This window comes from Pteropus medius, unplaced genomic scaffold (assembly GCF_902729225.1).
Source record: "Pteropus medius unplaced genomic scaffold, Ma_sr-lr_union100, whole genome shotgun sequence".
Lineage (NCBI taxonomy): Eukaryota > Metazoa > Chordata > Mammalia > Chiroptera > Pteropodidae > Pteropus > Pteropus medius.
Genome location: NW_024354499.1, coordinates 14,892,720 through 14,919,137, shown reverse-complemented (window position 1 = coordinate 14,919,137; position 26,418 = coordinate 14,892,720). Strand labels below are relative to the sequence as shown.

Here is a 26,418-nt window from a genome sequence, read left to right as displayed (position 1 = left end):
TAAAAGACAGATAAAGAACCTCTCAGACAAGAAAAAGCTAAAGGGATTCATCACCACCAAGCCAGTATTACAGGAAATGTTGGAAAGACTTCTTTAACAAGAAGAAAAAAATATGTATCAAAAGTCTAAATAAAGAATGGCAATAACTATATATCTATCAATGAGTACTTCAAATGAAAAAGAATTAAATGCTCTAATCAAAAGATCGGGTGGCTGAATGGATAAGAAAACAAGATCCTTACATATGCTGAGACTCGCTTCAGATTAAAAGACACACACAGACTAAAAGTAAGGAGATGAAGAAGATATTTCATGATAGACCTAGAGGGTAGCATGCTGAGTGGAGTAGGTCAGATAGAGAAAGACAAATGCCATATGATTGCACATATATGTGGAATCTAAACAAAAACAAACTCAGATACAGGAAACATTTTGAAGGTTGCCAGATAGGAGGTGGGTTGAGGGGGGTTGGTGAAAACAGGGGAAGGAATTAAGTACAAATTAGTAGTTACAAAATAGTCATGGAGCTAAAAAGCATAACAAGGAATATAGCCAGTAATATTGTAATAACTATGTCAGAAGGTTACTAGGTTTATTAGGGTGATCACTTTGTGAGTTATATAGATGTCTAATAACTGTGTCATACATCTGAAATTAACATATTGTATGCCAACTATAACTGAAAAATAAAAAAAATATTTTTTTAAAAGAAATAATATCCTGATTGAAGTATGCAACGATTTAGTTGAAGATGATCAAAGATCAAATTTTCGAAAAAGGTCAATCAACTAGTTAGCAGGAACTATCAGTGGCTTGCAGAAAAAAAAATTCAAATAATGTATGTCCACTAAAATGATAAAAAGAATAAGCAGTTAAAAATGGGTGAAAAATCCTAGGGTTTACTGTGACCTAGACAATCAAAAGCAGACAGGTAACTTTTGATTAAACTTATTTACTCATTGTGGAGTGAGCTATAAGGAGGCTCAAGATAGAGTTTGGTTTCCAGCAGTGTCCACAGCCAAAGTGCAAACCCAGAAGGTCTCCTCCTCTCAAAGACTAGACGAGAAGTCTTTGAGTGGCCCTTTGCACACATCATCCTGCAGATCTGATGGGCTTCCATAGCCCAGGGAGATTGGGCTCTTCCTACTGGTAGCAGAATCTTGTGCTAATCCTAGGTCCTTAGCCACAAAGGTTGTTTGGAATCTACCCTGATAGTTATTAGCTAGTAGAACTCCATCTATCACCACAAGTAAAGGATTGTCAGTATCATTTGATCAACACTATCCTGAGCTTATATTCAGGATTTTAGCTAATAGTTTTGGGTCAAGCCCTAACTTGATTCTAAGATTTATAGCTTCAGAGGTTCCAGTCATACTAATAGCTAGCAGCATGTTGTTGCAGATCTTTGCAGCCTGCCAGGTCCCAATGGCTCCACAGTATACCATACTGGAGCCCAGCCCAGCAACTCCTGGGCAGCAGCAAATTCGCCTTCAGTTCCTCCCACTGTAAACGTGAGGTTCCCAGACCCAGCAGCTCTTACACCACCAGAAACACGGGTGAAAACTCCTGGCCAAGTCTTTCAAAACCACAAGATCAATAGTACTTGAATCTGTTAATAATGAGCCTTTCTTCACTTTTTTTTAAAAATCCTTTTGCTCCAGAATAAGGTGTTACATTAATACTGGTGGGCAACATTATAATAATGTCAAATTTTTCAGCTATATCTGCTGAGGAAGACAGGACCTATATCTTGAAACTCTTTGCGTGCATCAGGGAACACATCATAAATAATAAGTGGTGCCAGCCATGTTTCCTGAGATTTTTTTCTGTGGGATCCCCCATATTGCCTAGACCAATGAATCCAACTGAAGTCTTAGAGGCCATTAACCTAGAACACAGCGCTGCAAGGCTGGTGGCTGCTGGCTGCAGCTAGAGGCTCCAGTAGCGGAGGCTGCCATCCACCCCCAACCCACCATCCCGCAGTGACCTTCACCACTCCAGGCCCTCCCACTGACTGACTGCCAGTGTACGCAGCAAGGCAGGCAGGCACAGCACCTTCTTGGCACCGGGTGTTCTGCTTGGGGTGGGCGCTCACTGTGGGGAAGGGCAGCTGGGAGAGGCAGACTTCTCTTTTCATTTTCTTAATGTTATCATTTCGGCACAAAAGTTTCTAATTTTGATAAAGACTAAGTTGTCTATTTTTCTTTTGTTCCTTGTGCTTTTGATATCATATCTAAGAAAACATTGCTTAATGCTCTGTTTTCTTCTAAGAGTTTTATAGTTTTAGATCTTTATAGTTTATGTCTTTGATCCATTTTTGAGTTAGTTTTTATATATGGAGTGAGGTAGGGGTCCAACTTCATTCCTTTGCATGTGGCTGTCCAGTTGTCCCAGCACCATTTGTTGAAAAGACTTTTCCCTGTGTTCGTTGCATTTTTTCTTTGCCTGGAGCCCTTCCCTCCTTTTGCCTCTTTGTTACTCTTCTTTTACATCAAATCTCGGCTCAGGGGTTACCTTTTCTAAGACGCCTTCTCTGCTCATCCTTCCATCTTCTAGAAGCCCCATTTGTATCTTAATCCTAACGCTTAGCACTGTGGTATTTTAACTGTCTTCCTCACTGTCCAACAAGCAAGCCCTTGGGAATAGGGATTGTGTGCTAACATTTTACATTAATCAATATGTACTTATGTATATTAAACTCCAGAGGGAGGGGTGTTATTACTCCAAACTACAGTGTGATATCTCATCTTTGAACTCCAAATTGTACAGAAAAGAACAAGCAATTCCTTGAGTACGTTCACTAATGCACATTAAGTTTAATATCCCTTAGAATAGGAAAGATACCTCCTGTTCAGCTCTATATCTGCCAGTAGACAGTACCTTCCACCACTTTCTCCCTAAATGGTGGAATATCAGTTCTCCATTTAGGCTCATGGGGCCAGTTTTAAAACCTAAGTTCACTGCTGGACGGACAACAAGACTCTAACAGCCGCCAGTGCTCTGCTCTGATTGGCTCCAGTGAGTTTTCCTGACCAGTCACCAATAAAGGGGATGGGACTACCTGATGGGTGGGGTCAGCCTCCTAAGCCCGCTGCCCGAATGCAGCAGAGTGGGGTCTGGAGACCCAGTAGGCAGCCCACAGTGATGTGCCCACCACATCAGCCCAGTTCTAAAAGGTTTCTAAAGATTGCTATTTTTTCCAATTATAAAAATAACACCAAAAATTCAAGTAATACAGAAATAGATAAAGTAGCAAGTCCCCTGTAATTTGTGGGGACAGAGGGAGGAATAGAGGGGCAGTGGTATAAGTCACACATGTTTGTGAAAATTTCAGTCAGTTCAGAAGTTAATAAAGTAGAAAGCGAAAGCCTGCTATATACATGGTGGAATTAAGGATGTCTTCTATTACTTGAGACTTTTTTAAATATAGCTTTTTAACATTGTTGACTCTGTCAAAATGCTACATTTTTAAATACGGTCCCCACATGTTGTCCTGCTTCATTCCAGGCAGAGGGAACAGTGTGCTCCAAAATCCATGCCTCAGAGGGCTTTGCAAATTAGAGGAGAGAAAGAGTTGGCTCTCACAGAGGATTTGGGATGGGGAATACCAGGATGTGAGACTGAAAATGAGAATGCAAGGCCTTGAATGCCACACTCGGCAAGCTCCTAAATTTGATACCTGGTTGTGCATCATTAAAACAGAAACAGAAACCCTCTCTTGAGATCCCAGAATAGAGGAATTGGCTGAGGAGGCTGGCTGGCATGGTCATGATGTTCTGAATCGGAGTGGGATGGTGTTCGGTACAGGCGCTCTACAGAGAAAACCCTGCCTCCAGCGTTGGTGGAAACTGATCCTTGACACCAAAGCATTTGGACAAATTTGTGTCATGGATGTGTATTAGCAGAAGAGGGTCTCAAAGCCATGAGGGTGGGATCCTGTCAACTTCGTTGGTAACGTTCAGCAACTTGCAGCGTTGGGAGGACGCTGCTGCCCCTGTTGGATCCCGAGCTTTGGTTGTGCTGGGCCTGTTCCGCAGTAATATAGTAGAAGGGCGGGCCTCTTCATTGTGAGTTCTGTATTTTCTGTTTAAAGCTGTCTCAATGTGCCACTTGTTAAAAAAAAAAGACTAACAATGGTCTCTGTGGAGATACTTGGACACTTGGAAAATAAAGTTCAGATGTGAAATTGCACTTAAAAGGTGTTTGCGGAGCGATGAGGGTACATGCACATTAATTTAGGTTCTGGCTGTGTGGTAGCAGCAGTTTGAACTTGGCCCTCTATTCGCTCAGACAACTAAAGACCACATATCGTTCTGGGGACTGCATTCTGTGCTGCGTAATTATGGCCAAATTTACTTCTGACTCTGCAGACCTGCACTCACATATTTAAAGTAAGCAGAGGAACCTCGTGCTGAGTTATTAAATTAGTCCAGGCACTTGCACTTCTCTCCTCAGTGCTGTCCCCCTTTCCCCCCAGACTGTCCTTGAATGTCATAGATTTGTGGAAGCTGAAGCCTTGACCTAGAAGTTAAATGCTTTAACCAAGATTCCACAACTGGTTACAGAGATCTAGAACGGGGTTTAGATATTCTGATTTTTTAAACAGTTTACTGTGATAAAATATAAATAACGTAAGATTTACTCCTTTTAAGGAACCAGTTTGATGAGTGATAGTAAGTCTATACAGCTGCACCACCATCACCAGCATCCAATTTTAGAACATTTCGTCTCCCAGGTTAGTTCCTTCTCACCCCCTTTGTAGTCAACACCACTGACTGGTTGAGTTTTTACTGTGGCATTCTTTCTGTGACTTGGTTATTCAAATTTTTTTCTGCTTTTAACCAGGTAAAAATTATGGACAGGTAACTTTGATGTGAGTTCAGTGTGGCAGTAGCTTTGCCCATAGTTGCTGTTCTTATATGATGGCATCAGGTCTTCACATGTTTCAGGCACTGCAAAATGCTTAGGCATCATAGCAGCCCTGTGAGGAAGAGACCAGATCCAGAATTTGCAGACATGGACATCAGAGTTTCATGAGGTAACTCAGACCCTCAGTTCACATGGTCTCTGGCTGAGTTGGGCTCCTGCCCAGGTTTGGTTAACTCCAGACCCAAAACTCTCAACCTGAATGCTGTACCCTCTCCTGGATTTAAGTAAACAAATAAATAAATAAGAACATTGCCTTTTGCTAAGAATTATACCGCTTACCTATATTTCTGAGAAGGAGTATACTAAAAATTATGAAGTAGAAATGAAAGTGGAGATTTTCCTGAGGAAAATTACTTCAATTTTTTAAAGTGATTTTTTAAAAAATTTATCATAGTTCCGTTGTTTAATAACATTATATAAAGTTTCAGGTATACAACTTTATAGTATATCATTTGTGTATTCCATTGTGTGCTCACCACCCAACATCTAGTCTCCCCCTATCACCATATATTTGACCCCCTTTACCCTCTTCATCCTCACCCCACTTCCTTTCCCTCTGGTAACCACCCTTCTTATATCTGTGTCTATGAATTTGTTTGATTGGATTAAAAAGATATGGTGTATATATACAATGGAATACTATTCAACCATGTAAAATGAGAAAATCCTGCTGTTTGCACCATGGACAAACCTCAAGGGCATTATGCTAAGTGAAATAGGTCAAAGAAAGAAAAATACTGTATGATCTCACTTATATGTGGGATGTAAATCAAAAAGCAAAATACTTTGATTTTTTTAAAATACCCTTTGGTGAAATTTCACACTGGTTTTCCATGGCAAATCACCACATCATTGACGTTCGAAACTACCAGATGTCTTTATCCTTAATTGTGGGCAGTCAGCAAGCTTAGCCTAGATGACCCTTAAAAACTGAAGCCCTCATTTCCATGCCTTGATTTGAGAGAAGTGGGAGTTCCTATATTTTAGAGAGTCACCCATTTTCCCTGCTTCTGGTGGGCCTTACCCTGGGTGACTGCCATCCAGACCCCTCCACGTCCCTCCTCATTTGCCTCCTTTGGCTTCCAGCTTTGGAGCTGTCTGCAGCAGAGAAGATGAAAGCCTTCCTTTCTTTATCACAGATCCACAAGGTGAGGTTCTCCTCCCAAGGGGTTTTTCTTATGAACTTTGAAGCATAGAAGAGGAAGGAGAGAGGCTGGCAGTTTCTGGTTAGAAGAAATTATCCAGAGGGCTTTCTCTGGGCTTGTTAAACATTTTTGAACGCACTAAAACAAAAGAAAATTGCTGTGGCTTTAGACATTTTCTAGTGCCATTTGGAACATTTATTCACTGGGGATTGATTTATTGCAGCCACTGTGAATGAGGTGCAGGAGGGTTTACAGAAGACTATTCTAAGTCTTGTGCTCTGCTCACAGTCTAGAAAATTAAGTTTGAAGCCTGAAATGGAGCTCTTTGATAAAATGGAAATGGGATGAAATTTCACTCCTTGCAAATGAAACTTATAAAGAGAAAACTTGGCAGCCTCGCAGCCTTGTGCAGGTTTTCAGCTCGATCACCTGCCTCCTTCCACTGAGCTTCGCTAGCTCTTTTTTGGCACTTCTCAAACAAATTCGTTTCTATCCTGGGAGATATGTAAAACCAGATGCTTGGGATGTCATTCTGTAGTGAAGAATTAGACCTTTGTTCTCTGAAAATTGCTGTTCCTAACCTCCAGGCCCATTGTTTAGAGGAATGGGTATAGAATGCGCAGCCCCTCTGCCCTGCCCCCAGCAACCAGGTGTTAAGGGCCTAGGTCTTGGTTAGGTTTGGCCTCATTCTGGGGCTGCTTGGGCTATGACTGGCTCCTCACTGGGCTTTCTCATGCAGATGCCAATTTGTGTTCAAACTCTTGTTCTCTGAGGGGCGTTTGTGGGCTGCTCTCTGTCTGCAGAGGTTGTGGTTTTTGGAGTTTGGGAAGTAATCAGCCTGGGTTAGCTTACCAGCTCAGCCCTTACTGGTTATGCTAGTTTGAGCCTGTGAAGTTACAATACTAGTGACAGTCTTGCGAGGTGCCATAGGCATCGCGATGGTGAACTGAGACAATAACTATGCATAGTGTCTGCAGCATCATCTGAATCTCAAAAATATCAGTTCCCTGTGTCAGAACCAGGGCCAGCGCCTCTAGATGTAGATGGTGTGATCTTCCCAGGTACTAATAACTTTTTGAAGCTATAATTTTTTTAAAGGTGGTGGGGGTAGGGGAAATTCTGCTATAATAAGATAGTTGTGTTTCTACAAAAAATTTATTATAGCAGCTTCAGACGGAAGTGTGGAGGTAGTAGTGGCCAGGCTGTGGGGTTAAGGAGCCTCGGGAACTCAGTGAGCAGGTGGCCATGAAGGACCCTATTGGAGGTGGGGTGGTTTCACAAGCTACCCTGAAACCAGGAAATCTAAGGTGAAGCGAATGCTTGACTAGCAGGCTCCCTGAAGAGTGAAAAGTTAGAAACCTTGCACAGCAGAGAGCTTTTCAAGTTTGTCAAGAAGCAGATGGTGCGGATACAGAAAGCTAAATCGAGATGTGTAAGAATTAGGTTGAAAATATTCATCTTGACCACAGTGTCATTTAATTGTGGTTAAAAATTCATTTTTAATAGTGCATTGGCTTGTTTTGTTTACCAGTGAATCCAGTAAAATCTTAGACAGTGGGATCTATTATTATTTAACATTCTAACCATTTGCCTTTGATTTTTTTTTTATTATCACATCTCTAAACTGCAGTTATCTTTGAATTATTAAAATAAAGAGAGGAGGATTTTTATAAACAATTTGTTAAAGTTAAGTACATTTTGGATTACAGACTTAAATGTAAGACCTGAAACCATAAAACTAGAAGAAAACATAGGCAGTAAACTCTCTGACATTGCTCTTAGTAATATTTTTTTGGAAATATCTCTTTGGGCAAGGGAAACAAAAGAAAAAATAAACAAATGGGATTACATCAAACTAAAAAGTTTTTGCACAGCAAAGGGAACCATCAACCAAACAAAAAGACAACCTACGGAATGAGAGAAGATATTCACTTACGGTACGTCTCATAAGGTGTTAATATCAAAAAAAAAATATATATATATATATATAAGGAAATCATACAACTTAACACCAAAAAAATAGTCTGATTATAAAATGGGTAAGGCTCCTAAAGAAACATTTCTCCACAGGACATACAGATGGCCAATACACATATGAAAAGATGCTCAATGTCACTAATCATCAGGGAAATGCAAATTAACACCACAATGCAAGATCACCTCACACCGATCAGAATGGCTATCGTCAATAAATCAACAAACAGCAAGTGTTAGTGAGGATGTAGAGAAAAGGGAACCCTCGTGTACTGTTGGTAGGACTGTAAATTGGTGCAACTACTATGGAAAACAGTATGGAGGTCCCTCAAGAAATTAGAACTGTATGACCCAGCAATCCCACGTCTGAATATCCAAAGAAATCCAAAACATTACTTTGAAAAGATAAGCATCCTTATGTTTGTTGCAGCATTATTTATAATAGCCAAGATATGGAAACAGCCTAAGTGTCCATCGATAGATGATTGGATAAAGAAGAAGTGGTATGCATATACAATGGAATATTACTTGACCATAAAAAAGAATATCTTGCCATTTGCGACAACATGGATGGAACTAGAGGGTATTTTAAGTGAAATAAATTAGACAAAGACATATATTATTTCAGTTATATGCAGAATCTGAAAAACAAAATAAAAGAAAAAATAAAACAGAAACTCATGGATACAGAGGACAAATTGATAGTTACCAGATGGGAGAAGGGTTGGGGGGCTGGTAAAAAAGTTGAAGGAATTAAGAAGTACAAATTGGCAGTTACAAAATAATCACGGAATGTAGAGTACAGCATTTGGAATAATATAGCCAATAATATTGTAATAACTATGTATGGTGTCAGATAGGTACTAGACTTATTGGGGCAATCATAAGTTACATAAATGTCTAATCAGTATGTTGTATACCTAAAACTAATAATATTGTATGCTAACTGTAATTGAAAAACAAAAAATTATTTAAAAATTATTCTATAAAAATCAGACAATAAAAATAACAAAACTGAGAAAAAACATAGTTGATCAAACATTTAAAACTATATACAACAATAATAATCTTCATAACAGTACTGACACAGTTCAAAAGACATGTTCAACCCTAAAAATATCCCAGTAAATATAGAACTATGTACACGCATGCACACACACACACGTGAAAGTAGTTTGGTGGCAGGAAGTGTAAGGCAGGGCCAAAGCTGATGAATGTGGAGATGAGGACAAAAAGCACAGTGATGTGGGAGAATTTCCTGCTAAGCAATTGGTTCTCAGGTGGCATTTGGCCAGACCGAGCCAAGAGGAAGACTGTGGGGCACGTGGTCATTTGTACCATGTTCCTCTGTGGCTTGCTGTATTCAACTGGGCTAGTATAGTTGGCATTTGATAATTGTTCCTTGGTGATGCTAAACATTAATGTGCGGGCTAAATTGTATCTGAAACCAAGGCAACTTCTGTGTTGACATGACATCGTCCCTGATTACAATTAGAGTAATTTGCATTCCAGACTATGAAGCTCATTATCCCAGCTTATAAATAAGCCTGTGTCTTATCTCGCTAGGTTGGAACCTGAAATATGAAAAATTTTTTATTGTGGTAAAAAGCATATAAAATTTACCGTCTTAATTATTTCTAAGTATATTTACATTGTTGTGAAACAGATTTCTAGAACTTTTTCATCTTGTAAAACCGCAATTTGACCCGTTAAATAACTACCCCTTTCTCCCTCCCCTCAGTCCTTAGTAACCACCATTCTACTTTCTGATTTTCATGGATTTGACTAATTAAGATACTTTATATACATGGAATCATAACAGTATTTGTCTTTTTGTGGCTGGCTTATTACACTTAATATAATATCCTCAAGGTTTATTCATGACAGGATTATATAAAACATGAAATCTTAAACTCATCAAAGTATGTTTTTTACCCCCAAATTTATTTGAACAAGGTTAGGCTGGGGCGGTAGGAGGTGGGGGTTCTTCCTGCTTTACTTATGTAATAAAATAAATATTCTTGTTGAGTTTATCTCCTTGTCTTGTGATTCTCCTAGGTTTTTCAAGTTTCTAGCATAAATTAACTCTTAAAAGCAGATGGTCTCTGATAAAAGACATTAATCAAAAGGGGAGCTATGTCAGACATCACAGGGCAAAGTGTCATCTGTAAATTTCTAATGCCTGAGAGTGTTTTAAACTCAGATTGGTGTGATTCCATTCCAGAGAGCTCAGAAATATGCTCAGCAAGTTTTGCAAAAGGAATGCCAACCCAAGTTCGCCAAGAAGTCAATGGCACGCTTGTTTGAGCACAGGTATGACATGGACTTACTGCCTTTCGTGAAGAAGGCCCCCAGAGTGAATGAGGCCGAGTACAAGTACGATCCTCCTTTTGGGTTCCGGAAGTTCTCCAGTAAAGTCCAGACTCTCTTGAAAGTATTGCCTGAGCATGACTTTCCTGAACACTTGAAAACAAAGAGCTGTAGGCGTTGTGTGGTTATCGGAAGCGGCGGAATACTCCATGGACTAGGACTGGGCCATGCCCTGAACCAGTTCGATATTGTGATAAGGTACATTGGTTTTAAACCAACCTTTCTCCTCTAGGGTTAAATTCACTGCTGTTGGTCAGCACAGCACCAGGAACAGTGAGGGGACACAAGCAGCCTGCATGTCCCTGCCATCAGGGGACTTAACTGTTTGAGAAGTTGAAACAAAACCATGAAATGATTAAATGCCCCGTGCTGTGCTGTACTGACCCTAATTTGGCAAAACCTTTTCAGTGGAGGTGAGGTTGAGAAGGATGGATAGATTCAGTTAAGCGAGCAAAGGCAGTAGACTGAGTCAGTGGGACACCTGGCCTCTAGGAGCAGGGTTTGGTGTGGGGGAGCCCTGGAAGGCCACGTGGCTGGCGTGCACAAACCATGCAGAAGAGTTTGAATACTACACAACGCAGCCATAACACAGCCAGCCTCAATTCTTCTTGGTTTGGCTAGTTAAAAATTATTTTTCTGATTGTGAAAGTAAAACGTGTTCATTCTTGAAGATTAAAAAATATAGAAAAATATAGGGAAGAAAATAACCACTCATAGCACAAATAACCAACCACTACTAATTTGCTTTATTTTTTCCACTTTTCTATACACATAATAATGAGTGCATTTATATTCTTATGAAGTACTTTTTTTTTTCACTTAATATTATGAATAATTTCTGAGGTCATTAAATATCCTTTGGCAAACCATCTTTACTAAGTATTTAACATTCCTTTAAACGAATGTATCGTAAGTTATTTAGCCACTCTCCTATTGCTGGACATCTAGAATGGTTCCAGTTTCTTTGTTATTGTGAAAATGCTTTGCATATTGTCATGCAGGTCTTTATGTACATCTCTGATTATTTCCTAGGAAATAATTCCAAGAACTTTTAGAATTATTGGCTTAAAGATATTTGAATATTTTTAAGGCTCTTGTTACATTTTAATAAATTGTCCCTATCTTGAGGGTATGCAGAACCAAGAGCATGATGAAGGTTGAGTCTTAATTAAGTTTGTCCAGCAGTAGGATATGGATTTGATTGAAGGCAGGAGAGAATATGGATGGGAGCCTGGTATACAGGTTGCACTAGGGCATGCAGTGTGGGCCTGGTGTGAGGCAGAGAAAAAAGAAATAGAGGCTAAGGATCAAATATGAGAGGTATATTGGAAAAGTAAATTATAGGACTTTCTGACAGTTTGACAGTTAATATCAGAAGATACCAAGATTTCTAGTCTGGGCATCTAAGACAACAGTAGAACCACCGTAAGAAATGGAGCAGTTGAGGAAAACCTCTGGTTAGGGAGGGAGGATGGTAAGATCCATTTCTGATATTTTGCCCTAAAGTGATGATGATAGGTTCATGTAATGCCTTTGTCCCCAGTAGCTGAGGTCTTGGGCAAGTTTCCTAACTGTCCCGTGCCTGTTTCCTCATCTGTAAGCGGAGGCAGTAATAGCACATACCTTACAGCTGTGGTCCCCAACCTTTTTGGCACCAGGGACTGGTGCCCCTATGAGAATCTAATGCCTGATGATCTGAGGTGGAGCTGAGGCGGTGATGCTAGCGCTGGGGAGCAGCTGCAAATACAAACGAAGCTTCCCTTGCCTGCGCTCACCTCCTGCTGTGCAACCTGGGGGGGCGGCAGTTGGGGACTCCTCCCTTACATGGTAGATAAAATGAGAAGATAAAATGAGTTAACCAATTTAAAGCACTTAGAATAGTGTCAGACTTGTAGTAAATGTTCAGTAAATATTAGCAGCTATTTTTGGAGAATGAGCAGGAAGGTAGGGGCTAAGGAGGAGAGGGTAGGGGGTATAGCATGTTTATAGGAAAGAACCAGATTTTTGTAAGAGCCAAGAGATAGAAGAAACAACTAAGAACCAAGTTTTAAGGCTAAAGGTACCATAGGCCCCAGTGACCAGAAAACATGAATGGTGTGAAGTGGGAGTGTAAAGGTCGAGGTGAAGGCAGCTATAACTGCTGCCTCTGACTGGCAGCTGTCTGTGTGTCAGTGTGTGCCATGTGCTTTAGATGTCCTCATTCCCTGGTGAAATCTTCACTACTGGCCAATGTCATAGGTGAAGACATCATAGGACCCAGGGTCCAGACCAGACCCCAGCATTCCAAATTCAGGATTTTGAGGCTTCCAGGACCTCAACCCTGGCCATCTGTGAGCAGCTGACTGGTCTTCTACTCACAGGCACTATTGGAGGAGGGGAGGTGACAGACAAGATCCCATGCCCATCTATGGTGCAAGACTGGGGTATGGGAGAAGAGGTGCCGACAGTTAGCACTCTGGGCCAGAGGAGAGATGTGGAAGAGAAGGGTGGCCTTGAACAGAAGAACAGTGGGGTTTGGCTCTTCGGGGAGGTGAAGGGCAGGCGGGGAGATCTGGGTGGAGCCTCACCTGGCAGGAGGAGGGCGCAAAGGGGTCTGGGAAGGTGCCCAGTGCAGGCAGGTGCCAGACTAGGGGGCGTGGGCTTTATGAGTAGGGACTAGGAGGCCACACTGAGCATTGGGGACAGAGAAAGAGTGACTTAGCATGATTATGAGGGAGATGAGTTAAGAAGCCTTTTTTTGGGTAACTTTCAGGTTTAAAGTGTTTCCAAACTTAACAGAAATGTTGCTAAAATAGTATAAAGAACTCCATTCACCCTTCCAGATTTCCCAATTGATAACACTTTATCACATTGGCTTTATAATTTTCTCTCTATATATACTATTCACTTCTGAGCCCTTTCAGAGTTAATTGCAAATGTAGCTCCTCTATCCCTAAATACTTTAGCGTATGTTTCCTAAGAAGAATCAGGACATTCTATTACAGAACCACAGGGAATATGAAGACTTAGGAGGTTAACACTGATACAGTAGATCTTATGTACAGTTTTTATTCAGATTTCACCAGTTACTGTAATAATGTCCTTTATTTAACCCATTTCCAGTTTGCCCCGAGAATACTCGCTGGCAGCTGCAGGGTTTACCCCAATATAACTTATGATTACAGTCTAAACCTGACCCCCCAAAGTTTGCCATGAAATATCTCACTTTTATTATTATTTTCACGTTGCTCTAGTATATCAATAGTCTTTGGAAACAAATGACATCATTCTATTTATAGCATTCTGTCTTTAGTAGTATTTCCATTTATAAAATATAGTAACTCTCAATCACTGAAAATGTCAAATCCTAGAAAATGTAACATTCCTACGTGTGATGTTAACATCATTCTCAAACAGCTGTTACTGAAGATTCATTTGATGAATCCAATTTATGTATACATTTCTGTTACATTAAGATTATAGACAAGTTCTGTTTAGAAATGACTCCAAGAACAGTTTTTATGTTGTGTTTTCACATTGAAAACCAGTCAGATATGCTTCAGCCTCAAAGAGCGTGTTTATGTAAAATCAACGCTGGCTGAGAGCTGCACTTTTTAATTCTAAACTGGGAAACGGTTTGGTGTCTGAGATCTAGAAGAGGAAGTGGCAGTGGAATAGAAAAGAGAGGTTAGATACAGGTGTCAGAATACAGGTGAAGAACCAGACTACAAAACTGTGTAACTGAGGGAATGGTATTGATTAGGGAAGAATTCTTAGAATTTTCCCTAAAACAACCATCCCGGTAAAGCCTTCACTGATCTAACGGTGTGTAAGTTCCCCCACATCCTTGCTTTAAAACCAGTTGCACCCGGCCCAATGCTCCCCTTGGTCTGACCTGCCCATATAACTGCCACTCGTGTCTGTCTTGCCCTGGTTTTCTAGGTTTTCCTCTCTGATTACCTTTTTGAAATTCTAGCAAGAGCCACTAATATATGAGTACAATGGGATGCTTGCAAGGAAACGTTGCTAGTGCCAAGAGAAAGCCCAAAACATAATGTTTGGATTGGCTTAAAATGGCAGGACTAGAGAGAATCGCTTGACATTCAGAGATTAGATTCGGGCATCCCTTACAGGCTGTGTTCATCAAGCATCTGGAAAGGGCAGAGCTGTGAGGGGCAACAAGGCTGCTGGGAGGACACCCTACCCCCAACCACATACTCATTCCCAGTCCTAAAAAAGTTGTGGAGAAACACAATGAAGGGATATCTTTTTTATGTGTGTGATATAATAAAATAGTTGATGGCTTGCTTTGTCAATTTATTTTGTCCTTTTTATTTAAATAGGTTAAACAATGCACCAGTTGAGGGGTATTCAGAGCATGTTGGAAATAAAACTACTATAAGGATGACTTATCCAGAGGGTGCCCCACTGTCTGATCTCGAATATTATTCCAATGACTTGTTTGTTGCTGTTTTATTTAAGAGGGTTGATTTCGACTGGCTTCAAGCAGTGGTAAAAAATGAAACGCTGGTAAGCACTATAAATTCAGCTATCAAATGTGTCTTTGTAAAAAGTGAAGGGGTCTCTAATTACAATTACAGACTTTTAAACAAACAATAGAATACATGCTTTTGAGTTGTCTTTTAAATAACCACTCCCTTTGTAGAAAGCCCTCAGAACTCCTTGCTGCAAAGTGCTTTCAGAACCTGATCGAGTCACATGTGGAAATTGTCATCATTTCTTAATGGGAATATCAAGTTTTTGACCAAAATTGCTTTAATAAGGGTGATGACCCAACTTATTCACCGGATGTGAACTTGCGTGGCTTTTGGCTGTTTGTAGAAATTAGATTTACATGGATTAATATAAACCATTATTGAGGATATTCAAAAGAATATACATAAAATCTTTGAAGAACATTCTCAAAGAGATTCTCCAAAAATGCTTTGGTTGGCACTGCTCTTATAGGAGTAAATTCTCAGCATCCCAGAAGGCCAGATGCAGAAGAGACGGCCCTCACCTCGTTGCATTCCTTTTGTTTGTCTTTATAATGGTCGATCGCATTATAGTCCCACCCATTATGTTTTAGAAACCAAATGTCATGGCGTGTGTGTGCATTTATATACACTTGCACACACTAACTATATAACACCTTCATAAATCAGGTCTTTTAGAGTTGCTTTTTTGAGTTGAGGTACTGAATTTGCAAAGGTCTGTGACTTTGCTAAAGACTGCGTGCCCGCAAGGGGTGACGGCCACAGCATGGCCTGATTATCAGGGGATGCATTTTCACCCTCCACTGATTGGATGACTTTATTATAAATACCCCTAATGATTGCTCGCTTTCTTTCCTTAGCCATTTTGGATACGACTCTTCTTTTGGAAGCAGGTGGCTGAAAAAATCCCATTACAGCCGAAACATTTCAGGATTTTGAATCCAGTTATTATCAAAGAGACCGCCTTCGACATCCTTCACTATTCAGAGCCTCAGTCAAGGTTCTGGGGCCAAGATAAGGTATTTTTCTTGCTACTGAAATTTAACTGTTCTCTGTGTTTGAGGGGTGACATCTGTATAAATTTCACTTAGGCTCAGCTGTACACCCAGAAGCACCTTCTGGTGCTTCAGGTGTGTTGGCCAGTCTTCCTCTTGGCTTCCGGGTTCCTCATGCTTTAATTGACCTACCCCTGGGGATTCCTTTTTAGCATAGTCAGCACAATAACACTTAGGTCACTGGGATATTATTTAAGATACTCTTATTCCAGTACTCCATGTAACTAACTGCAGGACACTGAAAGGCACTGTGGTGGTCTGGAAAGTTCTGTTTACATTTTATAACTCTGCGGGCAGTTCATGTGAGAATTGACATTTATCAGCACTTTATAGGTGATGGTAAATTCAGCCCCGAGGGCAGTGCTTTTCTGTTGATGTCTAGGTCCCACCCAGACATTCTGATTTAATTGGTCTGTGCTGTGGTTCTATACATTGGGATTGTCAGAGTTCTCCAGGTGATTTTATTTTGTAGCCTAATTTGAGAATCTTTGAACTATAGCTGTTCACTGCAGTCAGTCCTTTACCTACAATTAGCCTGTGCAGCTACTAGGGGATTGAAGAGTTTTTTATTACCTATTTCTTCATGATCTGAATAACTAGACCTATGTCTTTAAACATTTTACTAAAGCAATGGAAATCATTTTTAAATTTTGAGCAAAACCTCTATATGTAAAGGAAAACAAGGGATTTTGAAATGTAGGGGCTGCCGCTCACACCCACAGTCTGAGATATTTCCTAGGAGGCGGGGCCTGGTCAGGGTCACAGTTTGCAAACACTGAGCTAAACAATTAGGAGTAGGCAGATTGCCAGTTTCTTCTACTTGCCCTATGAATCAAATTCTAATTATAAAGATTCTTGAAAACAGCTTTGTAAATTTTAAAGGAAGAATTCTGTGGTTATTTAAGGAAAACAAACACCTAATAGGCTCCTTGAAAACAAAACCTAGTTCTTTACCATGATAAATGACAGCTAAATTCAGCTCTGGCTCCAGGCTTGACTGCTCAGCTCACCTGAGACGTGTCACAGTGTTGAAGCTCTTCTCCTATCAGGTGACTGTTTTCCTCAGATGCTCTGGCCTGTGGTGTTTTCCTACCTTTCCATCCATGGCGAGCCCACGAAGGCCATGTAGTTCTGCCCAGTGGACATGGTCTTAGAACTTTTAATCCAGCTGTTAGCATCACTTTTAACAAAACAGTTTAAAAACAACAAAAAAAAGACACACAGACTTTGACAAGATTCTTTAAGTTATAAAGGAGTTTTACTGTAAATATACTTCGGTATTTTTCAATATTTTTAGATTTCTGTACTTTTTAAACTGCCCTATTTCTTCATTACATTCCATAGTATTTTTTAAGGACAGGCAAATGCTCATTTGTCTGTTTATATGTATATTTTATTGAAAAAAGTAATCTTTGAAAAATGGACAGTCTTGATTACATAAAATATGTAATTGCTGAATGACAGAAGGTATTAGAAACAAAAGTTAGAACACAGAATAACTGGGGAGAAATGTAGCATATGTATGACAGAGTAAATATTCTCAAAGTACAAAGAGATCTTATGAAATCAAAAAGAGAAAGGTGAATAAAAATAAGAGGAAAGGATATGAACAGACATTTCACAAAAGAAGAAATTAATACAGCCAATGTTTGACTTCACCAATAATCAAATAAAAGCAAATTAGGACCAAATGACTTTTTTTTTTTTTTTTTTGCCCATTTTTTACCAAAGATTTAAAAGCTTGATAATGTCCATGGGTTTTTTTTTTTAAGATTTTTATTAAAATATAGCTAACACAATATTGTTTTAGTTTCAGATATACACCATAGTTATTCAACTTTTATATACCTAAAGAAGTGATCACCATCATAAGTCCAACAACCATCTAACACCATGCAACACTGTTGTCACAGTATTATTGACTATAGTCACATGACTTATTTATTTTATACCTGCAAGTTCGAACTTCTTATTCACCTTCGCATTTTCCCACCCCCTTGTTTGATTTTTTAATTATAGTTGACATTCAGTATTATTTTATATTAGTTTCAGGTGTACAGCATAGTTGTTAGACATATAATTTATGAAGTGATCCCTATGACTAGTCTAGTATCTACCTGGTACTATGCATAGTTATTACCATATTATTGACTGTATACCTTATGCTTTACTTTACAATCCCATGACTGTTTCATAACTACCAATTTGTACTTCTCAATCCCTTCACCTTTTTCATCCCTTCCCCCCAAACTCCCTCCCATCTGGCAGTCATCAGCTTGCTCTTATTATGATTACAAAAAATCTTGGGCGGGTAGGCAATAAGAGAGCAAGAAGTATGAATGAGGCAGAGCTGAGAAGTCTGAGAACTTAACAAAATGGGCTTTGGGGAAAGAAATCAGATAAAGATGCTGAATTTAGTTCTTAGCTTGTAGGTGGAATTATAAGTGGGCACTTTTTCTGGAGGATAGTCTAGCAATAGATCTCACTTTGAAATATGAATAATCTTTGACCCAGTAATTTTGCTGTAAAATTTTTAGCGTAAGGAAATTAGAGAAATCTGAAAAGATGGATATTCTAAGATGCTCACCATGGCGTTAATAGCAAAGGCCTAAATACAGCCTAAACAGTCATCATTAGGGGATTATACAAACATAATATAGTTGATGCAATATTGTGTGACTGTTAAGGATGGAGAAAAACTAATTAATGGATATGAAAACACCTTCACAATATATTAAGCAAGAAAATTGAGTAATAGAACATTTATGCAGTCACATTTTTGTTTAAAAATAAAAATGTGTATATAGAGATGCACAAGAAAAAGCTTAGAAATAAATACCGAACTCTGAAGAGTGCCCTTCTCTGGAGGGTGAATTTATCGAAGACTTTTACTTTCTATTTTCTAATCCATTTCTTTATTATTTGAATTGAACATGTTTTTATTTTTATAATCGACAAGATGATATTTTTCTTTTGGATAAAAACAGTAACTTACAAGACGACTTCTGATAGAAAATTCCAATGTCAGAAACTTCTTCGTGACCTTCCACGGAGAGAGGAGTCTGCTGGATAATCTTAGGAGCTGTGTTCTGGCGATAACATGCTTTGGGGAGTTTTGAACAGTTTCTGAGTTTCTCTCCATACATTGCCACTGTGAACAGCTGGTTTCATACACTCCTTCTACAAGCTCTGACAGAGTATTCCCAATGTGCTGGATGCCATGCCGGCCACAGGTACAGAAGGCAGAATACTGCCTTAGGGGCCTAAGGCTAAACAGGAGAAATGATTCCTCTAGGTTGATTTCTCTCATTTCTATTTCCAAACATGCAGAATGACTGTTGAGTTCCTTTTTAACAAGTGAGGTTAGCTTTGAGAGGTAGATACAACATACTGAGGAGCTGGAAACTGCTTTTAACGAATGGTGGGTTCGGTAGATGCTAAATCTATGAATTCTGAGCAGTTCACTATTGTTCCAGTTTACAGAAAAAGAGAGTTGCTTCTGGAAGCCGAAGACTTAGCTAGGATGAACAGAGGAGGTACATTTGTACCTGAAAAAATATACAGCAGAATATCAATTGGTCAGCCGTAGCCTTCAGAGAAGGCTTAGACAGCTGCAGGGCCTTCTCTGTTCCTCTGCCCTGTGTGCTGTCTCTATCTAAGGCTGGGATGGAGATCCTGAAAGCGGGATTCCAGATTTGCAAGTGGCAAAGTATCAGCCATGAGGAGAGGTGGTACTGTCAGAATGCAAAATGGTTGAGACATTCAGCACCCAAAGCCAAAGTCAGCAGGATACATTTTGGAAGGAATAAATGTGAAAGCCCTTAATTTGGGCCTAAAAATGTACTTGCCCAAACAGAGGGTGAGCAGAAACTGACTTAGCAGCTGTTCATGTGAAAATGGCCTGGTAGTGTTACTTGCCAGAAAAGCAAATGAAGACCATAAATGGGACATAGCTTCAGTTAAGGGGTGAGCACAGTCTTCACCAGTGGGATTGAGGCTGTCCTGTTCTCAGGCAGAGCCCAGCCATAGGTGCCAGTCAGGAAGTGACAGACCCCAGAAACCATGTCCCAAGAAAGACTGTGGAATGTCCTGCGGCCTCTTATCTTGTAGCAGACCTTAGATATTTGTCATGTGATAGAGGAAATGGACTTGTTTTGCAATGTTCGTCATCATATATAGGACCATTGGGTAGAAGTTGAGAAAAACACCTCTTGGCTTGATGCAGGAGGAACGGCCAAGCTGCCTCTCGGTGGTGTTAAAAGTATTCACATCATAGGCCATGTTTTAGAACCCCGACTTGGATGGAAAATCAGACTTTAGACATCTGTGATAGAGGAAATTGTATGATGTTTAAAATTGCAGTCCCCAATGCAGTCTTTATTACTTGGCATGGCATGGATACTATTTGGGAAGCAGTGAATTGTGCCAAGACTTGTTTTTTCTCTTTTTTCAGAACATCCCCACAATTGGTGTCATTGCCGTTGTCTTAGCCACACATCTGTGTGATGAAGTCAGTTTGGCAGGCTTTGGATATGACCTCAATCAGCCTAAAACGCCTTTGCATTACTTTGACAATCTCTGCATGGCTGCCATGAAGTTACAGACCATGCATAATGTGACAACGGAGACCAGGTTGCTCCTGAAGCTGGTCAAAGAGGGCGTGGTAAAGGACCTCAGCGGAGGCATCCACTGTGAGTTTTGAACACAGAAGACCTCACTTGAAAATGCAACTCTGACTCTGAAGGCTGTTTTTCATGGCCTTCTTGTTACATTTTATCTTGCAACTACTTGGAAGTGCAGCTGGTGTTTTTAACTTTTAATTTAAAAACAAAACAAAACAAAAAACCAGTTCGCTTGTTCCACTCTTCCCCCCCCCCACCCTATTTATTTGACATTTGTGTTTTTGCACAAAATTTTGTAAATTAATTGGAAAGACTTTTCAAGGCGAATTGTATGTAACGATGTTTCATTGTATTTTAAGAAAGTTAATTTGTAAAAACTCTGCCCATGTCTCAGGCACATAGACTACCAGGTGATTAAGTGAAAGGAGAAGGGAGGTCAGCCTTTGAAGAGATCACTGAATGCCTGATTCTGGTTGTTTCTCTGGTTCTCTCTGTGCTGGGACGGATGTTGGAGGCACTTCCAGGATGATGTGCTCAGCAGCTGAACCGCTGGGCTGGTTTGGCTGTGTTGCAGCATGAGGCCTGGGCTGGTTGGGGAGTTCAAGTCCCTCTCCGTTGGTCTGCCTCCTGCCACGAGATGTGCAGGAATCAACCAGAGGAACTGCCCTGGAGGTCCCCCGTCCACGAGAGATGCAGAAGACATTTCCTATGTTCTCTCAGCACTGCAAATCTGCCCTGGGCTGCAGAAGCCGCTGTCTCCCCTGTGATTACGACAACTCTTGAATTTCTTGGGAGTTTTGTACTGCCCTTCCAAAGCACTTAAATGTTAATCTAAGGCATTCCACTGTCTGTCTGAAATGGCTTATAAAAATTAAGATGGAACCTCTTATTATGTGGAATGGTGGAAGAATAAATCCTTTCCAAGAATAACCACATTTTCTGAAACACTGAAATGAAATCCTTCCAGTGTTATAAATTACCTATTTAAAAAAAAATTTTTTTGGATGCCTACCAGACAGTGTGTACCAGGCAGTGTGCTGGTCGGAAAAATAAATTTAAAAAAATAAAAATTTTTGAGGAGCTCTCACAGTATAGTTAATTTGAGTGCCTTTTTAAAAAAAAGAATATAAGTCTATCTGAAATGTCCTCCTTGGAGGCTGCTAGATGGAGCCCTCACTGTGGATGCCGGCAGCGAGGGACAGAGCGTGAAGGCTGCCTTATCTTGCAAGGGGCCTCATCCCAGATGGCTGTGAACTCTTTTGGAGAGATGTTGGGTGTTGGTGGTTTCCTCCCAGAGAACAGCTTGTTCTAGCTTTTGTCACTTCATTGCCCTCGGCTCTGCTGGCTCTGCTGTCAGAGATCTGCATCCCTGCTCTGTGTCCCCTGCTGCTCCCGCTCAATTCTAGTTTCTTTTAACTGCAGCCCCAGGGCAGCTCTGACTCGCCACACCTGCTGCCTCCTCAGCCTGAGCAAGCAGGTCAGGAGCAAGGTGATAGCATTCAGCAGAGTCCCTTGGATCCCCAGATCTCTGGATCAGCTCAGAGCAGTCTGCATAGCAAAATATTTCTCTGGTTTTGTGTCTTAAAATTTACCATAGGTTTTGCTTTCTACTTTATAAGATACTATTTAAGAGAAAATGCTTTAAAATTCTCCCCAGTTAAATGACTCAGTTTTAAAGATCGAGGCCTGGGAAGATGGTCCACAGCCATCCTGTGACTCAGGTAGGGTCAGGGCTCCACCACACATCTCCAGCCCCTCATCCTTCAGGGGCTACTGAAAGCCTGATTTCTTTTTTCAAGCCAGGGTTTGTAACTTCCGGAAACAACTTTCCCACTGTTGTGAGCGCCTCCTCGTGGCTTCCTGTGGATTCATGTCCTTGCAAGGTTGCTGAGACATGCGCAACTCGGTGCCCAGCACTTAGTCAACTTGCAGCAAATGTCAGGCCTGGTCCATCCCCACCCCTCCTCATCTCTGTCCTTTTCTGCATCCTTATATCGCTTTACCCACAACTCTTAATGTTTAATTACTAGCAGGCAATAAGTGCCCTAAATGAATCAAAAGGTATATTTTTTTCAAAGGCCTTTTCTGGAGTCGCTCCCTCAGCCAATCGGCGTTGATCAGAGGCCACCTTCAGGAACCTTGCACTTGGGCAGTGATTTGTTGGAAGCTGCTGCTTTGCTTCAGAGTTGCTCCTTCCTCATCCCGCCCCACCCGCTGTCGCTTTTCTGGAAACAGACCTCTAGGTGCTTCAGGATGTCACAAGGTTGATCTCCAGTGACTGAGGTTTCAACTTTCTATAGCTTTGCAGGCACCCATGCACATGGTTATAATCATTGGTTTTGAGGCAACTTAGGACAACTTATACATGTTATGTATTTTAACATAACTTCTTACTGGAACTTTGAGCCACAGAAAATAATCAGTAAACTTTAGGGGTTTAGTTTTTGGTTTTTTCTCCTACAGAGAGCATATTCTCTCCAGAAACCTAGGCTGGCCTTAGAAAAACTGCTTTGGAACTGGGATGGGTACCTCCTCATGACATCTCATGTTTTTAGGCAAAGCTAAATTGGGATCTAGACAAGGTGTTACCTTGCCTGCTTTATCACTCCTTTTGTGTCCCTTTTTTTTCCCCCCATTTCCAAGAGTGTCTTAATAAGCCACTGACCATGTCTATTTCCACAGATTTGGTAGGTGGGGCTGGGGTAGTCTCATCATTTGTTGGACCCATCAGTTAAAATAAGTTGTCAAACCAACTCTTTTGCTTATGTTGAACCTCTGAACCATCAGCAGTTCGTCCGGTTTGTGCTGCTGGGGCTTAGTTGTAAAAGTAAAAGCAAAAGCTGTGGTCACACCCTAGTCTCCCCAGGTTATTAAAGATTTCTAAAACCAAAGACCACTTTGTTTTAGCTACATTCTAACCCCAGCGCTTGGGACTTGATATCAAAGGGATTGTTGAATTTGCCTTATTACTGTCTCAAGAGAAACTTTCAGCCCAGTATCGTAGGAAGATTAAGAAATGCTGACTGAGTCTCCTCCTTGGCAGGTTTACAGCATCCATCTGTGTGGGTTATTTTTTCATCTGTTCTTTGAGACATTTCAGTTAAGTTTATTGAAAAAGAAGAAAAGGAACAATGCCTGTGATTTAGCAGAATTCCCCTTAGAATGAAGTGAGCTTTTAATATGCTTGAGTAGCAGGCAGGAACCATGTGACACCAGGGACTTCTTTGATTCACACACATGGTAACAAAATTTCCCTCAAACAAAAGACCTTGTGTTTGTTGCCTGTGTGACCAAGGTCCTTGTTCCCAGGCTCTGACCCCGATGAAGGCGCCCCAGACGACCACACACTCAGCTCTCAGAGCAAGACAGACAATAAGGGAGGTGGACACAGGACACAGAGCACACTAAAAACAGGTCTCCCTGCTCCCCCTGGAGATCGAGACACTCTGGCCCAATCATATGAGTCTTTATTCTCTCCTTTCCCACTTCCCAAGATCTTTTTGGACAGCATTGGTTTGTGTTCTCAAAACATGATATTTATCTGTATTTACCTACAACCAACACTCAATATAAATCAAGTAAATTGGGAAGGAGAACTATTCATTAAACATGCACACTCAAATTTTATGGACTAGAAATTAATGTTTCCCAAAAAGAGATTGCAGTCTTAGTAGTCTGACTTTCATTATCAGAATGATTAGATTTGACTAATTTCCAACATTAAATTTCAACCATTTAGCAAGAAGAAAAGCATCCATATTAGCAAGCTATGCTGCAACAAGAATAAATAACATGCTATGAAATTTAGTTCTAACTTTTTCAAAAGCAAATTTTTCCAATGAACTGCTTCAATAAAGTGTGTAGGAAGGAAGGCAGGTTTATAAATTTCCTTCTGTCTGGAAGAGAGCTGTCAAGTGTTGCACTGGTGTCAGGCTACCTTCCAAGATTTGGCAGATGTAGCCATTATAGCCTTTGTGCAGCTCGAAATGTTAATAAAATGAATTTTCAGAAAATGTAAACATTAAAGAAACCGTTCAGTAGATACCTCATAGCAGCAATACTAATAACTGCATACTAAAAATATGTAACTTCTAAAAGAGCAATGTATTTCCACTGTATCCTCTGTTACCTGGCTTATGTTTTTTGACTTATTGAAGGAAATCAGTTCCAGGAAAAACTGATATTAAAAACGATGAGCTTATTTGAAATGTTGGTGATATCCTCAATTTGAAAGACTACTCTGAATTACCAGACAGTAATATGAATAGGATAGATGACTAAGGAAAGAGTGTGTGCAGTGAGGGCCAATTGAAGTAGATTAAGAACAATTGTCAAATACAGAAGTAGTCACCCATAACATATCAAGATAGCACTCATTTGGGGTGGAAAGAAATTGACAATCAGCCCTAGAGCACTGAGAATTCAAGAGTACATCTGTACCTAACTGGCAGAATTTTATACTTTATTCCGTCTATAGTACCTACAACAAGGCCTTGACTATTGTGGGCATCACATAAATATGTTTTTATTTATTTGATACTGTAATTAAATTTAAAGATGGGCAGCTGCTCGTCTAAGATTGGATATAAAATGGAGAGCTCTAGGGTGTAGACATTGGGTGAACAGTGTCTTTTATGCCAAGAGGAACAGAATACAGGTAACTAAAGCAATAAATGAACGCGGTCACTTTTTCTGTATATAATTGTCCTAGTGATTTAAATGACATTTTTAAAATATGCCAAAAGCTGAATAGGCCTGTTTAATGACTGTATATATATCCATACATTTTGGAAAACCAACTTATTGCTGAAGTGTCTAAAATAGGTTTGTACCTTATCTTTTCAAAGACCTGCTGTGTTATTGTGATTTATAATTAGAAATACACATTTGGTCTTCCTTCCTTTTTTGTCACAGAGCTCCCAGAACCCTTGGAAGTTCCTATGTAAGAGAGACATAAAGGTGCCTATTACTATGTGTATGACTTCTGGGAAGCACTTAAGGATGGGGGCTAGTCGCCAGCAGTGCCAACCGAGTAATCAGAGGAACTTTGGAACTTTCGGTCCCATTCCCTGACCTCCAGGGAGGGGAGAGGGGCTGGAGATTGAATCAGTCACCAGTGGCCAATGATTTTCTGCCTATGTCATGAAGCCCCTACAAAACCCCAGAAGGATGAGGTTCAGAGAGCTTCTGGGTTTGTGAGCACATGGAGGTGTGAGGAGAGTGGATAATCTGGAAAGGACAAGGAAGGACCTCGGCCCCATCGCCATACCTTGCCCTATGCCTCTTTTCTGTCTGGCTGTTCCTGAGTTATATCCTTTTACAATAAACCAGTGATCTAGAAACATGTTTTTCTGAGTTCTATGAGCCACCCTAGCACGTTAATCCAACCTGAGGAGGGGATCTTGGGAACGTCTGATTTAGAGCCAATCAAAAGTACAGGTAACAACCTGGACTTAATGACTGGCATCCTGAATTGGAGGTCATTGGAACCTCCAATTTATAGCATCTGAAATGGTGGGGATGGCAGTTTTGTAGGACAGAGCCCTCAACCTGTGGAATCTGATACTATCTCCAGGTAGATAGTGTCAGAATTGAATCAAATTCTCTGACACCCTGCTAGTGTCTGAGCACTGCTTGTCAGAGGTGGTGCGAGGAAACCCCCCACACACATTGAAATTGTGCATCAGGTATGGGTTGGGGTTTCATATTGTAAGAGGAACGCTCCTGCATCAAAGGCTTTATGTTTTGTATTCAGGGCAGCCATAGTGAATTTATTACATGGAATTTGGGAACCAAGATAATATACCTCTATTGTGTCTATATATTTGTCTTTTTTTTTTTTTTTTTT

General features: G+C 40.4%; 1 protein-coding gene and 1 pseudogene across 6 annotated transcripts in view; one reads left to right on the top strand and one right to left on the bottom strand.

Annotated features, from left to right (window-relative positions):
• Nucleotides 1–24,771, top strand: part of ST3GAL5 (ST3 beta-galactoside alpha-2,3-sialyltransferase 5) — a 61,478-nt gene extending 36,707 nt beyond the window's left edge. For 3 of the 6 annotated variants that reach the window (XM_039852729.1, XM_039852730.1, XM_039852731.1), the window contains 4 exons: nt 10,273–10,616; nt 14,741–14,927; nt 15,754–15,912; nt 20,402–24,771. In XM_039852729.1, coding sequence (XP_039708663.1) covers nt 10,273–10,616; nt 14,741–14,927; nt 15,754–15,912; nt 20,402–20,650 — 939 coding nt within the window. In that variant the 3' untranslated portion in view covers nt 20,651–24,771. Of the gene's footprint in view, nt 1–4,652; nt 4,736–10,272; nt 10,617–14,740; nt 14,928–15,753; nt 15,913–20,401 lie in introns of all 6 variants that reach the window. The other 3 variants (XM_039852734.1, XM_039852732.1, XM_039852733.1) reach the window with 3 other exon arrangements.
• LOC120594580 (3-hydroxyisobutyrate dehydrogenase, mitochondrial-like) lies at nt 1,050–2,137 on the bottom strand (annotated as a pseudogene).
• Nucleotides 24,772–26,418: the final 1,647 nt, after the last annotated feature.